Raw genomic sequence first — 14626 nt, forward strand, 5'->3', positions numbered from 1 at the left:
ATAATATTGTATACATTATAGATTCTCAGGTTCATATGACGATAATATATTGCAAAGGTTTTAAAAGCTTCCTCACTATCTTCTAGCTCACTACCTGCAGTGAAAAACACACATTTATTGTAACATTCTTATACTCAAATAAGCAGCAAATAAAATAAGCACTAAACATTTACTGCATAGACTGTACATGGTCACTAAACAAAAACTCAAGTTCTGATGTGTGTTTTTTTTTTTTTTTTTTTTGTATCCAGTGCCAAATTTGAGTGCCATTTTCTATTTTTATTTCATTGTTGCCTCCATGATTGTATTTAAAGTTTTTCATTCTTATCACCACTAAAGGTTTTGCAATATAAAATGTTATTTTCTACCTGAAAATTGTACAATCAATGAAAATTACTGTTTATTGTCTCTGGTACAGTATTTTATCAGAAATGTTTAGCACTGTATGGATGTTAGTACAGTATATACTGTATGTTTTTGTCACATACATTTAAGTCTAGATAAATACTCAATACTGAATTTGTTCAGGGGTATGTGCAATTGCAGATCCATAGAGGCATTATAAAATAGAATGATATATTACAATATAAGAGTTCCACATTGTGATTGTTGTATTTGTATTGTACTTTATTGTGATTGTGAAGTAATTATTCATTATCTGAGACAGTTGTGCTGGGTTAGAGGATAGAGAGCTGGTACACACACACACACACACACACACTTGAACACTGAAGGTCAAACTTACACACTCACATCAGATCACACACGTCCTCGGGCCAATGTTCAAACAGTTCGTGTACAGTTGTTTTTATGGGGATGTGAGCATATGCCGCTCTGTGTCTGGCTGGCGGTCTAATGATGTAGAACTTCACCCTCACTGAGTCAAGATATAGTATAACTAGGGAGAAGTTAAAAATGTTGCGGGTTTTATTGTTTCTTTCTTTTCTACTGGAGTGATAAATAATTCTTATTTTGTCAAAATTAAATTTGATTCTAAGTAAAAACTGTGCATTGAAATAACTGTTACACACTTGACACTAATAATCCTGGATTTATTATAGGACTAAGAGCAGCGTATAATGCCTCTCTCCTTTCACTGCTACATAACAGCAGAGTGACAAAAAGCTATAAAAAATAACTCCTGGGTGAAATCAAGCTCACACAAACAGACACCTGATAATGTCAGAACACTGCAACCAGTAATGCAGGAGATACAGCTGGGGGTGACTCTATGGGGACTACACGGGTATTTAACCACCGATACAGAGAAATATATGGGTGTGTTATCTTCAGACGTGGACAGAAGCAGGTCTATCTGTTAGTGTTCTGCACAGCAAATACTGTACAATGTATAGAAGGGATTCTGTAGAATACAAAACATAACGGGGAATAGTCTATACTACACTTTAGTTTTAATGTAAAATGCATAGTATCAGAGTGTTTTAGTGCTGCAGTTTCAGGCCCAGTGCTGCTTTGCCATGGAACTCCCCTGTCCAAACCAGTCCTTGAGAGTTAGTGAATGCACCTTCTCCCTCCAGCCTAGAAACACAAATCAGTTAAGATATCTAAAGACTTACGTCTGATGATATTGTTCAGCCCCAGAAAAAAACATAGCTTTTACCTGTTCCTGTTAAAGTGACCCTCGTAAGTAGAGCCATCTGGGAAGGTGTATTTTCCTATGCCGTGGTACATGTTGTCTTTCAACTCTCCTTCGTACAGTGCTCCAGAGGGATGCTGCAGGGTGCCTCTGCCGTGCATCTAGAAGGACAGAGTGAGACTAACCACCAAGAAAATACAACCATTCACATCTGTAGTGACAGAAGTGAATTCATACTTTGTCCTCTTGCCACTCTCCAGTGTATATGAGCCCACTTGCTGAGGTGTGTTTACCAGTACCACTCCTCATCATCACCCCTGACTCAGATCTGCTGCATTCCCCCTCTGTGGAGAAGAGAAAAGGGATAAGACTCAGAGACACATCTTCATGCATTGGAACAGTAAATGTGTTAACCTGCAGAAATACTTTGTTACTGACCATATCTGTCCCCATTAGGGAAAACGTAGGACACCTTTATAGGTCCTTCCCCTGTGAACAAATGCACATATTTGCCTTAAGCACCCTAACTGTCAGGTGAATGTGCTAGTTTCTCTAGGTGTGAAACTTATATATAGATATTTACTGTGAGAATCTTTCTTTTTATCTGTGTGAAAATCAAGCAAAATGAGTTAGACAGCAGATAGGAAAGACAGAAGGTGATGTGTTAGAAATCAGATTTTCACAATCACACCCCACCAGACATCCGTGACAGCTTCCCCCGGCTGACAGATGGCTCAGGAAACGCTGTGTACAGGCCAATTTCTGTGCTGCGAAAAGTCAAACAACTGATGAAAGAGAAGTCGATCTGTGGCAGGGTTACAGTAAACTATTTCTGTTCACCAAGTCCCCCTGAAATAGACACTAGGTTCCTCTAAAACAGACTCAGCTCTCTGTGTTGGGCGCTGATGTTACCATGGTTACAGAGTTGGTGCAGCCCTAGCTAATAAGGCTGCTTTTTTAAAATAGCGTCACTCTTCGCATGATAATTTAACTTACACCTACTAATATATAACTCAGTCCAGCGCCCTGCTCATATTCTTTAAACAGTCACTTTACAAAGTATTATGTATTTCCTAGCTCAAACGTCACCGGACACCGGAAAAGAAACTTTGAACCGTGAGTTTGGACCAATCAAGAGGATGCAGGCTACCGGCGGACTGTACAGCTCTCTCAGGTGTATTTTTAGTTACTTCTCAGGAGAAATAAGTTTTTAACTTTAACTTTATTTCTTTATTGCTTATAGCGTGACTCTGCGTTTTATCTTCGACTTTTCCTGAGGTTAGCTCTCAGCGGAGCTAGCTTCTTAGCTAGCTAAATCAAAAGTGAGGAATGAGACTACTAACTGTTAGCATGTTAGCTAGCTCAAGAGTGAAACTAACCTACATCCAAGTACCGTCACAAAACAGTGATGTTTCTAAAGAGAGCTGCCTCTATACTGCACGTTTGTAACTTGCTCACTGAGTACGCTGTTGGGCACCCGGGCTTTGAGTCAAATGGTCATCGCACTGGTTGGGTTGTTAGTCTGCATGCTCAGTTTGATTGCATAATTGGAGCCGTCGGCGTTGTGTGTGTCAGCCACCAGCTCATTGCTCAGGCTTGAACTGAAGCGCCACATCGAGACACTCCACAAGCTTTGTGCGAGTCTGGGCACTGCAGTGGATGTACGGTAGTTCCCTGCTGTGCCCTGGTCCGCAACTAGCAGTTCTGTCTGGGGTGTGCAGGGTTGTTGAATACTCCTGGTGCTGAGAAGATTTATTTAACCAGGCACACATACATCTTATGTCTCTCTTCAGGTTGTTGGCTGCTATGAAGAACACAGACTGAAGGTGAGCATCCTTTGATTTGCAGCATCATTTGTTAGTGGTGATGTTTTGGAGCGTAATATAAAATGTGATCAAATTGTTCATGAATGTTTTGACAGGAAAAAAAATGAATGCAAGGAGAAGAGGTGGAAAGCCCAACAGAGGAGGGGGGAGATTTAACAAACCAAGAGGAGGTGGAGGTGGAGGTGGAGGTGGAGGTGGAAGTAGAAAAGGAGGAACTGGTTGCTGGGATGATGGCGATGATTTCTGCCTTGATTTAGGACCCTCTCGTTCCAGCAGGTACAAATTCATAGTGAATGAATTTGTTTTCAGATATGAAAATGATCACAATCTGCTCATTTCATTTAACTGGCTTTGTCCCAGACCTGGCAAAGGACGAGGCAGTGGCAGGCGTGCCAGTGGCAGGGAGGGAGGAAGAGGAAAAGGAGGTAGGGATCGAGACAGGGGTGGCAGAGATGATGGAATATCCAGCGGCAAGGCTCTCCCAAGGTCCCTGGTGAGGACCAGAACATGCCCAAAGTCAGGTGACAGCACGAGGCCAGAGGTGAGCACCATGCCCTTGCAAAGGATTTTCATGTCTAATGAGAACCAAGAACAACTCAAGGAACTGCTGCGGGATCTGCAGAACGAGGACTTTGATGAGCCATGTGAGTAAGTACATTCCACTAAATGTATGTACAAATATGGTAAATTACTTTGTCTGTTAAGAGGGACTTAATTGGTATGCTAGAAAAAAACTCATACCACCCTCTCTGCCTAAGGGACTCTGCTTCAGATTATTCTGGGGAAGAAGGGGATGAGGAGGAATATGATGAGTTGGATCACCGTGATGAAGGCCAGTTTTGGGCCACTAATGATGAGCCTGTGGAGAGAGCAGAAAGCCCGCCATGTGAGCCAGAGTCTGACAAAGAACGGCCTCCTCCTGAACCTGTCATCTCCTTATTTGCCATAGGAAAACTTTGCAGGTGAATTTCAGATTTATTTCTTTTATTGGAGAATTTGGATTTGACGGTTTTTTAGCTTTTGAGCTAAAGCCAGTAGTTTGGTTTAATAAGTTTGATTAGAAGGTTAGTAGATAATTACTTCCTTTTCTAACCCTCTTTTTTCCCCATCTTTCCTCTTTTTAGATATGGGTTTGACAGGGAGCGCATTAAACAGGCACTTGAGTGTGGTGGAGGAGAATTTGGGGCAACTTTGGAACAATTCCTACACCAGGTTTTCTGTGAGCGCTACGGTCAGAAGGCAGTTTCCCCTGATGGCATTAAGGGGGTGCCTATGGATGAGTGTTTGAGCCAGAGGGAGGAAGAAGCTCTGGCTCTGGCAGCCATTTATGGTGAACGCTTTAGTGAGCGTATTGCTAATGCAGTCTGGACAGTGACTCTGGACCTGTCATTCCTCTCAGACAATGCTGCCAAGAACAGAGGGGAGGTCGGGGGTCAAAATGGTGGCAGATCTGTTAATATCCGTGACGTCTGCAGATTTTACATGAAAGGACAGGGCTGTCGGTTTGGGGACAAATGCAAGTTCAAACACCAACTTCCTATGAAAGGGAGGTCTGGGGCTGGTTCCCCAGACCTGAAGGGCCCAAGCCAGCCTGGATTCAGCAGCTATTCTCCTCCTGAGTATGAACTAGAGATCCGTTTCCCCAAAGGAAACCGTTACCCATTTCAGGCACCAATAGTTGCCTTTAGCACGAATGACGAGTCTGTTGGAGCTGCAGGGAGGCTCAATGTGACTGAGAGATTATTTGGAGAGGCACTGGCTTCAGCAGAGAGAGGTGAACCTGTTGTTTACACTCTGATCACCTTGTGTGAGGATGAATATACAATGAAGGAACTGCTGGCTGCCAGTCATCACAAATACAGCACCCCACCTGTTGTAATGGTTTCTCCACCGACTATTGCCATAGCAAAGAGTAAGAGTGTGAGGGGCAATACCTCAGAGGACAGCAGCACCAGTGGCAGAAGGATTCCTCCACCTAACAACCAGAGACCCATAGACTGTAAGTAAACAAGGTTATTTTACTTATTATTATTGTTTGTATGTTGCTGTTAAATAGAGCATAGAACTGCTTTTATGTGTATCTAGTAAAAGACACAGGAGAGGCAGAGGAGCTGGATGAGGATGAGGAAGATGTGATTGTTCCAGTTGAGACTGAGAGTTATGTCAATCTGAGAAAGAAGATGGTGAATAAGCACAACCTGAAGATAGACAACCTACTGCAAGAAAATGGCAAGCTGTGCCGTGAGTTCCAGAGGAAGCAGGTAAAAGAGGACTGCTCTGATGGACCTTGTGACTCTCTACACATCCTTTGAAACACAGTGTATGTGTCATGATGATAAACAGTTTTTCTTTTATGTCTCTCTTCACTCAGTCATCCAGGCGTTTTAGGTCCATGCTGGAACAGAGGAAGAACCTGCCAGCTTGGCAAGAAAATAAGAAAATCCTAGACCTGTTAGACCAGTGTCAGGTGCTGGTGATCAGCGGGATGACAGGGTGGGTGACACACAACAGAATGAAATAGGCTTTTTATTTATATACACTTGATTTGGTTTGATTAAGAAGAAAAAAATTCTCAAATGGCTACTCTGCAGGTGTGGTAAGACCACCCAGATTCCTCAGTTCATTCTGGATGCATCACTAAGTGGTCCAGCAGATCAGGTGGCCAATATCATCTGTACTCAGCCACGCCGCATCTCTGCCATCTCTGTGGCTCAGAGAGTTGCACAGGAGCGAGCAGAGTCTCTGGGCAACTCAGTGGGGTACCAGATCCGCCTGGAGAGTGTCAGGGTATGGGCATATTCAGCATCTTCATTGACATTTCTGCTGCATCCTGATCTTGATATTTCGACTACCTTAGTACATGTAACTTTTATGTGAAAATAATTATTTGCATTTATTACTCTCCAAAATTTTTGCCAGACATCTGCCACCAGACTGCTGTACTGTACCACTGGTGTGTTACTGAGGAGGCTGGAGAGCGAGCCAGACCTCAAAGGCGTCACACATGTGATAGTAGATGAGGTGCACGAGCGCACGGAGGAGAGGTGAGACTGTGCAGATCCCTCACATACAGCACTGCACAAAATGTGTATCTTCATGCGTTTATAGTTCTTGGTTCACAGCTTAATGCATTTAGTTGATCACTTCTAAAACTGATAAGTATAACAAATGTTTACACACTCGCTTGATGCTTACAGTGACTTCCTGCTGTTGGTGCTTAAAGACCTGATGGTACAGAGACCAGACCTGAAGATCATTCTAATGAGTGCCACACTTAATGCCCAGCTCTTTTCTGACTATTTCTACAACTGCCCCACTATCAACATACCAGGTAGTTATCTTTGTAAAGTATCTTCTGTACCCAGTACATAATGTGAATAACATGCTTACCTTACACCATATTCATTAGATGTGTTTTCTTACTCACTGAATTTATCTTCTTTCAGGCCGCACTTTTCCTGTCGACCAGTTTTTTCTTGAAGATGCCATCGCGAAAGCTGGGTAAGAAAACTCAAATCCACTTTTGCATTCCTTTATACTGGATTTTATATAGAGCTTATGTATGTGTACATCTGTGTATCTGTGTCCCTTCAAACTTATCTTGTACTTCCTTTTTCCAGATATGTTATTGAGGATGGCAGCCCTTACATGCGCTCAGGGAAACACAGTTCGTCTTCCATAAGTGGACGAGGACATAATGGAGAGCCAAGGGATGTGGTGGGAGACTTAGGTGACGACATGTGGAACTTCATGTCTTTCTGTAAGAAGGACTTTGTCAAAGACTCCATCCCAGACCAGCAACTCAGCCTGCAGGAACTCATAATCAGATACAAGGGTGAGTTGAACACAAGTATCCTAAAGTGAACTGTTGTGTTTTTATGAGTTCTTGAACTGTACCTCCTTACGTAAGTAAAACATAATTGCCTATTAATACTTAAAATTTGCATTTTGTTTTAATCGTAATGCAGATACTAAGAAGTCTGTGCTGAAGACTGTTTCTGCAATGGACCTGGACAAGATCAACATGGACCTGGTGGAGAGCCTCCTTGAGTGGATTGTAGATGGAAAACATAATTACCCTCCAGGTAAAGAAAATAACCCACATACTGTATCCTCATCTTTGTCTGTATAAATTCTTGGGCCTTGTCTATGTTAGCATAATCTTGTGGTTTCTGTGTCCAGGTGCAGTGCTGGTATTTTTGCCAGGGTTGGCTGAAATAAAGATGCTTTATGAGCAGCTCCAGTCCAACAGACTGTTTAACAACAGGGGCAAAACCAGGTTTGTGTCTAATAACGTGTGCATTTTTGTTGCAAAAATGTATGGTATTTTCTCGTTACTCATTTTTGATCCATTTGTGAATGCTGCCTTCATGAATAAAAAAGTAGACCAAGGATCCTAGTTAGCTACAGAATGCTCAGTTTAATTCTAACACTTGTCATGTGTACAGCATGATTTTCTATGGAGGACCACAAGTGTCACAGAAATATTAATAGTTGTAACAAGATTTCATTAATGGATATGCAACTGAACAATTAAAGAGAAAATTGAGTAAATGATTTTGTTATAAAATAAAAATAGTGAATTAACTCCCCATCTTCTGTAGCTAACCGTTAGCACCGCTGTTGTACACAGTAAAACTATTTAGATGCTGTTTTATTCAAACAGTATCTAAAATACACATGACAATAAAATAAAATGGGCAATATACTCTATAAGGTCTACCTATTAGTGAAATCTTGTATATTTATTTCTATGACACATGTGCTCCCTATATTATTTTTGACAATGTATGACATGTAGGTAAATTCATCAGGGGTTTATGGTACTTATATACAGTATATTAGGTATTGTACAAAATGTGTACTTTGTCATATTGCAATGAAACTCATTCGATAGACATACAAGTGGGTTGAAAATGAGCTAATCTTCAGGTGATAACCAATGAATGATTATTATACTTCCTCCTCTTTAGGTGTGTGGTATACCCACTTCATTCAACTTTGTCCAATGAGGAGCAGCAAGCAGTTTTCAGTCGTCCTACACAAGGTGTCACAAAGATCATCATCTCCACCAACATTGCAGAGACCTCAGTAACCATTGATGATGTGGTATATGTTATTGACTCTGGCAAAATGAAGGAGAAGAGGTAACCTTATGCCCAGGCAAAGCAAACAGATATTATGTTCATTCTTTAGTTAAACTTTACTGTAGGTTAATAGTTTCAATTTTGGTTCGTAATTCTTGGTTTGTTTTCAGGTACGATGCATCTAAAAGCATGGAGAGCTTGGAGGACTCGTGGGTTTCTCGTGCCAATGCGCTGCAGAGGAAGGGTCGAGCAGGTCGAGTGGCCTCGGGGGTCTGCTTCCACCTTTTTACCAGTCACTGCTTCCAACACCAGCTGGCTGAACAACAGCTGCCTGAGATTCAGAGAGTGCCCCTGGAGCAGCTCTGCCTCCGGTAGATCCATCTGGCTGCTTTTTGCTCAATGCCAACCTGCTTTGTTGTGTCTGTAAATGCAAATAATAGAAGTGTGCCAGTAGGTGTGTGACAGACCTGCTGGGATTTCTGGCTGAAAATGCCATCTGAGAATAACAGGCATAGTTGGGTTTTTGTCCAGTCTGTCTGGACCATCAGTCTGTCAGGCCATATTTGTATGCCATGTCTGATTCAGAAACTGCAGAATAATTGTTTCCCATGCTAGTATTTATCATTTTCACCCTTTCCAACAGAATCAAGATCCTGGATGTATTTGCAGAGCAGACTCTGGAGTCGGTCTTCTCTCGGCTCATCGAGCCTCCAGCTCTGGGAAGCTTGGATGCGGCCAAGCAGCGCCTGCAGGACCTGGGAGCTCTAACCGCAGATGAGAAGCTCACCCCGCTAGGCTACCACCTGGCCTGCCTGCCTGTTGACGTGCGCATTGGAAAACTCATGCTGTTTGGTGCCATTTTCCGCTGCCTCGACCCAGCACTCACTATCGCTGCCAGTCTAGCCTTCAAATCTCCATTTGTAAGAAATTTCTTGTCAGTGTTGAGGGACTATATATGTCACTGATCAGCAAACTGATCATTGTTGTCATATCCACATGTACACACACAGTATTCATCCTTAAGCAGCAATTTCGTTATTGTGGAAGCAAAGAATCCACAGGAACGTGTTTTATTCTATTAAAATAGATTCTATGTTTGGTCCTGATCTGTTTTCTAGGTGTCTCCATGGGATAAGAGAGAGGAAGCCAATGAGAAGAAACTGGCCTTTGCTGTGGCCAATAGTGACCATCTGGCTTTGTTACAGGCATACAAGGTACTGACTGGGCAGGATAATTATATGTTGCACTGTTGGTATACCTTTACATACAGTCTGTTTTTCTGTTATTGAAATAATTAACTTGATGCAGGGATGGTGCTCTGCTGCAAAAAATGGCAACCAGGCTGGCTTCCTTTACTGCAGGGAGAACTTTTTGTCTTGGCGAGTCCTACAGGTGAGGCAGTGCTGTCTAAGACAGATCGTCTAAAACAATATTCTCTTCTGCAACAGTGTGCTAAATTGTAAACCTGTACACCTTGGAATAGTTTCACAGTTACTAGTTTTAACTAAATAGTGTGTGTGCAATACTTCAGCTGAATTCTGTCCATATCCACCTGGTCCTAGCAAATGATGATATCCCTCGCCACCCCAAGTCATAACATTTTCTTAAAACATGTGACCTGTGCAGGAGATCGCCAGTCTAAAGAGACAGTTTGCCGAGCTGCTGTCTGACATTGGCTTTATCAAAGAAGGACTGAGGGCCAGGGTTATAGAACGCATGTGCTCTAAGGGCACTGATGGTGTTCTGGAGGCTACTGGGCCTGAGGTGATGTACACACACATATCAACACATGCCTTATGGTGACAAAACTGTTTTAATTGTTGTTGCAGTACAAAGTAAGGTAAAATATTAATTGTACAGCAGTGCTTGGAGAAAGTACATGGCACTTAGCATTTGAAATAGGATGAGACCACAAATCTTATTTCAACTGCTAAGTTTGCTTAGTGGTATTTTGTCTTCCGTACTCTAATATATATCTCTAATGTATATCGTCTTCCATTCCTTTTCAGGCTAACCTGAACTCAGACAACATCCGGCTGATGTCCGCCATGCTTTGTGCTGCCCTCTATCCCAACGTAGTCCAGGTACATTTTCATGCTCCCTGTTGGTGGAATAGGAAATTGAAAGTGAACATTATGTTTGTCTCATGTCTATGTTTGGCTTTACATTGACAATCTTGTGTTTGCTCCAGGTACGAGCTCCTCAGGGAAATTACAAGATGACCAGCAAAGGTGCGATGAAGATGCAACCCAAAGCCAACGAACTCCGCTTCATGACGAAAAATGACGGCTGTGTCCACGTGCACCCCTCATCTGTCAACTATACGGTGAGATGATGAAACGCAAAAGGTGCTGCCTTACAGCTTATGAGAGAGATGAGTCTTGTGACTTTCCTGTGTCCTCCAGGTTCGTCACTACAACAGCCCCTACCTTGTTTACCACGAGAAGGTGAAAACGAGCCGCGTCTTCATCAGGGACTGCAGCATGGTGTCTGTCTACCCACTGGTACTGTTCGGAGGTGGCCAGGTCAACGTGGAGCTGCACAAAGCAGAGTTTGTCATCTCTCTGGATGATGGATGGATCCGATTTGCTGCCGCCTCTCACCAGGTTAGTGAAAAGAGATTTCATAGTTTAAAAGTACACTGACAGCTGTTTGAAATATCTCAACATATCCCTTCAATTGCAAATATCTTTTAAAATTTAAATGCAGTAACAGTGATTACTTGATTGAGACCTCATGGAGTACTGATGTTAAAAGGTTGTAAGCTCTTTTTTAAAGTTGTTTTATGTACTTTAAGGATTAAACAGGCTAAAAGCAACATTTATATTTCGTATAAAAATAATAATGATGAATATTAATTTATATACATTATCTCTGTAGTACTGTAGTACCCATTGTAACACAGGACAGAAAGATAAAGTAGGAAAAAATCCTCAAAACTACACAGAGATAACCCCCACCTAGTCCAACCCCCAACCTGTGGGATCTTTGCTGCACGTCGTATCTCTCTGCCCTTGTTTCTTTCTAGACTGTCAACTACAAAATCAATGTCCCAAAAATAATATTTGCATGAAATGCAAATGCACAAAATCACTGTGTGTTTGTGTGTGTTTTCCAGGTGGCTGAGCTGGTGAAGGAGCTGCGCTGGGAGCTGGACCAGCTGCTGGAGGACAAAATCAGGAACCCGAGCATGGATCTGTGCAGCTGCCCCCGTGGCTCCCGCATCATCCACATGATAGTCCACCTCATTTCTACACAGTAGCTCTGCTGCATAACAAAATTTATTGACCCTTTTTGTCATTCTCCAGGGCTTAAATGCATGTTTTTCTGCTCCCACAGCACTGAAACTTGGTGATGGTTAACATCTTATTTCATTCATCAGGAGAGTAAATTACCAGGAACGTGGCTAATGTTTGTATTTCTTAGATGAGCTGAGCCGACATTGGGCTTTAAGTGATGTCCTGTGGTTGAGGGACAGTCACCACACCAAACTCCTGCCGCTTCATAATATGTATGGGTTTACATAAAAAAAACAGTTATGTTGCTGCACTAGAGGCTTTTTAAAATTTGCCTTCAAAAAAGAAAATATACAGCATATTGACACACAACTGATTGTTGAAATTGATTTCAGATATAATTTGTATACAGTGCATTTTTATTTTTGGTTGTGTGTCAAGCTCACAACTGAGAAGTTTTTTGGGTCCATATTGGATTTCCTATACACAGTACCCTATACACAGATTTCACAGTACATGCATACTTGTTGTGGCTGTGGATATTTATTTGTAAATGCATGACTGAGAGATCAAAGAGCTAATGCATGTTATTAAGTTGTTCACATTTTACTGAATGTATTGAAATGTTACCATGATGTCAAAACTATACTTTCACAATGTGAATGCAAGGGCTTTTTAAATCAGGACAATTTGGTGGGGGTTGCTAAAAAGAATATGACAGCTTATCATCTTAAAAAGTGATGAATTCCACTGCACCAAAAATAAAAAAGCAGAGATGGGTGACTGCTGACTCTTTTGTGCAAATTGCATGTTAGGTTTTGTGTTGTATTGGAAGCTTTGCTGCATTATCTGACACAAAGGAATTTACAGCCTTGTTGAAGAGACCAGCCCCTTAATTTATGAGTCTGTTCTGTGTCTATGGCAACAAGACATAAACAAATGGGGTATCACTGTCTCAGTCAAACCCTTCAGTTGCCACTTACAACAGTGCCAAGTCCAGAACTGGTAAGATATTTGTATATTTTTAAATTTGTGTTTAAGCTGTTTTGAGAACACAAATGATGTAGTTCATAGCCATAATATAGTTTTTTGTATCTGTTTATCATTTTCTACATTAGCTGTATCTTATTTTACAGATGGATAGATGACTTCTCATTGCCTTTAAAGCAACCTTGATGTTTTTGAAAATGGTAAAGTATATTTAAAATTTAGGTTTTGTGCCATTATGAATTATAAGAACTTGATGAACTGTTCAATGGGATGTAAGGAGGAATCATGTAAACTTAATAGTTCTTCTTATTCTTCAAAGCCCACCAAATCCAAGAAATCAAGGTCTCGGGGGTCTACGTCCAAGAAAATTGGGAGACCAAAAACAACCAAGAAAGGATCCAGTAGTGCCAAATCCTCCAAGACAGAGGTGGACATCCTCAGCCCAGCCGCCATGGAGAATGTCTACTACATTTCCCATAATGCTGTAGACTGTCTGGAGTTCAGAGGCTTTGGGTGGCCAAACTCAACCAAAAAGAAGAAAAAGAAGGGAACAAAACGGAACAAGAAAAAATAGATCATATTTGCCAAGCCCACTGGGTTAGGGTTAAAGGGACAGTTATTTTTAATTGTTCATTGGTAATGGCGTCATCTGGTGGACAAATTTGTAGTCACACAGGTTTTGTTGCTTCTAGGGCAATGTAGTAATAAGGATGTTTTTTTTCTCCCACAAATTCTGAACTATTAAGCAACACTGTGCCAGTAAAATGTTACTTAATTCATGAGTCAAAGACTTTAAAAGGAATTATCAGCATCTTTATTATAGGTCAAATGATTTACAATTGTGTTTTACTATCACAAAAGGTTTGGCAGCTATTTTTGACAATTGTGAAGTTTCTGAAACTACTACTTTAAACTTATTGAAGTACAATGCCAGTGTAAATGTGTGCAGTATTGATTTTCATTTTACAGAACATTATGTACACCTACTGTGGCGAATTGTGTAGATCATGTAAAGGTAAAACACCATAGCACTACACAGAAATGCCCAGCTGGCAGTGCTTCAAGTGATCCCACAATTCAGCTATAAAAACAGGCGACAATGAATACGCCTTCAAAATTAAGGGAAGAAACAAATACTTTTCCAGGCACTGTTAATGTTCTTCATAACTATTTGACATTATATGTCTCTTATACCATGACCCTGTAAAATAAATATTTTATCTATAGAGTCCATCGCCTTCTGCCTGCAACATGGTCCCGCTTTCCTTTACTCTGGGGGCTTCTTTTTGGCCTCCACATCTTTTTTAAAAGCTTCGATTTTCTTGGCTATGTTGGGAACCTAGAAGAGAAAGGGCAATAAAGTCCAAGTTCTGTTTAACATGTAATCTAATGTCCAGCCTTGTCTTTAGTTTACAGAACGATAGGAACTAAGAAGATCACTAACTCGCTGAAGTTACCTGGTTAAGTTTAGAAAATAAAACACATCCGACAAACTCACATCATAGTTTTGAGCGAGGTACATTCCGACAATATTTCCCAAGGTGAATCCAGCCTGGAAGACAAACAAACAAACAAATAAACAAACGTTAACTACGTAGCTACGGTAAGAAAAAGTAACACTAATGTCAACCGACAGCCAGTTATGCTAATTTGTTAGCTGTCATCTTTCAGCATCCTGGAAAACATCGATATCGTCCATAAAAATATCAGTTTGAACTCACCAGGAATTGTAGCATACTGGAATAACTACAGGACAGTCCACAGCAAACTGACTTTCTGACTAAATGCAGGCAGTAAGGTCAAAGTTTAAGGGAAATCAACCAAACAGCCTGATCAGCGAAGCCAATCTGTCACCAACGATGAGTGTACGCATGTGTACGCATAAAATAT

General features: G+C 41.3%; 4 protein-coding genes across 7 annotated transcripts; 2 read left to right on the forward strand and 2 right to left on the reverse strand.

The window, feature by feature from the left end:
• Positions 1-1031: 1031 nt before the first annotated feature.
• On the reverse strand, positions 1032-2727 carry morn2 (MORN repeat containing 2). 3 transcript variants are annotated; one of them, XM_026326614.2, is made up of 6 exons: positions 2294-2727; positions 2181-2201; positions 2036-2086; positions 1835-1941; positions 1622-1758; positions 1032-1539 (listed from the first exon to the last, which is right to left on the reverse strand). In XM_026326614.2, exons 1-6 carry the CDS (start codon positions 2298-2300, stop codon positions 1443-1445), a joined length of 420 nt encoding a protein of 139 aa, XP_026182399.1. In that variant the 5' UTR covers positions 2301-2727; the 3' UTR covers positions 1032-1442. The 3 variants fall into 3 exon arrangements, with proteins under 3 accessions (XP_026182399.1, XP_026182400.1, XP_026182401.1); XM_026326615.2 differs by lacking the exon at positions 2181-2201; XM_026326616.2 differs by lacking the exons at positions 2181-2201; positions 2294-2727 and having other exon boundaries at positions 1835-1939; positions 2036-2173.
• A 30-nt stretch (positions 2728-2757) lies between these two features.
• dhx57 (DEAH (Asp-Glu-Ala-Asp/His) box polypeptide 57) lies at positions 2758-12529 on the forward strand. The gene is made up of 24 exons (XM_026326613.1): positions 2758-3423; positions 3521-3699; positions 3784-4071; positions 4182-4385; positions 4548-5422; positions 5509-5684; positions 5795-5916; positions 6015-6210; positions 6343-6467; positions 6621-6754; positions 6870-6924; positions 7044-7258; positions 7392-7508; positions 7606-7702; positions 8397-8570; positions 8681-8881; positions 9154-9430; positions 9629-9724; positions 9819-9902; positions 10137-10274; positions 10520-10594; positions 10702-10836; positions 10916-11116; positions 11629-12529. Exons 2-24 carry the CDS (start codon positions 3527-3529, stop codon positions 11770-11772), a joined length of 4302 nt encoding a protein of 1433 aa, XP_026182398.1. The 5' UTR covers positions 2758-3423; positions 3521-3526; the 3' UTR covers positions 11773-12529.
• An 84-nt stretch (positions 12530-12613) lies between these two features.
• Positions 12614-13470, forward strand: smkr1 (small lysine rich protein 1). Of its 2 annotated transcripts, XM_026326617.2 has the most exons (3): positions 12614-12751; positions 12883-12936; positions 13056-13470. In XM_026326617.2, exons 2-3 carry the CDS (start codon positions 12922-12924, stop codon positions 13308-13310), a joined length of 270 nt encoding a protein of 89 aa, XP_026182402.1. In that variant the 5' UTR covers positions 12614-12751; positions 12883-12921; the 3' UTR covers positions 13311-13470. The 2 variants fall into 2 exon arrangements, with proteins under 2 accessions (XP_026182402.1, XP_026182403.1); XM_026326618.2 differs by lacking the exon at positions 12614-12751 and having other exon boundaries at positions 12776-12936.
• Positions 13471-13534: 64 nt separating this feature from the next.
• stmp1 (short transmembrane mitochondrial protein 1) lies at positions 13535-14604 on the reverse strand. Its single transcript, XM_026326619.1, has 3 exons — positions 14458-14604; positions 14235-14288; positions 13535-14075 (listed from the first exon to the last, which is right to left on the reverse strand). The coding sequence occupies exons 1-3, from the start codon at positions 14470-14472 to the stop codon at positions 14004-14006; spliced, it is 141 nt and encodes a 46-aa protein (XP_026182404.1). The 5' UTR covers positions 14473-14604; the 3' UTR covers positions 13535-14003.
• Between the last annotated feature and the right edge of the window lie 22 nt (positions 14605-14626).

This window comes from Mastacembelus armatus, chromosome 23, assembly GCF_900324485.2.
Source record: "Mastacembelus armatus chromosome 23, fMasArm1.2, whole genome shotgun sequence".
In the NCBI taxonomy this organism is placed as follows: domain Eukaryota; kingdom Metazoa; phylum Chordata; class Actinopteri; order Synbranchiformes; family Mastacembelidae; genus Mastacembelus; species Mastacembelus armatus.

Coding starts and splice junctions, on each gene's coding strand:
- dhx57 (XM_026326613.1), top strand. CDS start 3,527: ATGAATGCAAGGAGAAGAGGTGGAAAGCCCAACAGAGGAGGGGGGAGA. Junction 10,275..10,519: donor TGGAGGCTACTGGGCCTGAG/GTGATGTACACA, acceptor ATTCCTTTTCAG/GCTAACCTGAACTCAGACAA. Junction 11,117..11,628: donor TTGCTGCCGCCTCTCACCAG/GTTAGTGAAAAG, acceptor TGTGTTTTCCAG/GTGGCTGAGCTGGTGAAGGA.
- stmp1 (XM_026326619.1), bottom strand. Junction 14,076..14,234: donor ACCTCGCTCAAAACTATGAT/GTGAGTTTGTCG, acceptor TTTCTCTTCTAG/GTTCCCAACATAGCCAAGAA.
- morn2 (XM_026326614.2), bottom strand. Junction 2,087..2,180: donor TAAAAAGAAAGATTCTCACA/GTAAATATCTAT, acceptor ATTTGTTCACAG/GGGAAGGACCTATAAAGGTG. Junction 1,942..2,035: donor CCCTAATGGGGACAGATATG/GTCAGTAACAAA, acceptor TCTTCTCCACAG/AGGGGGAATGCAGCAGATCT.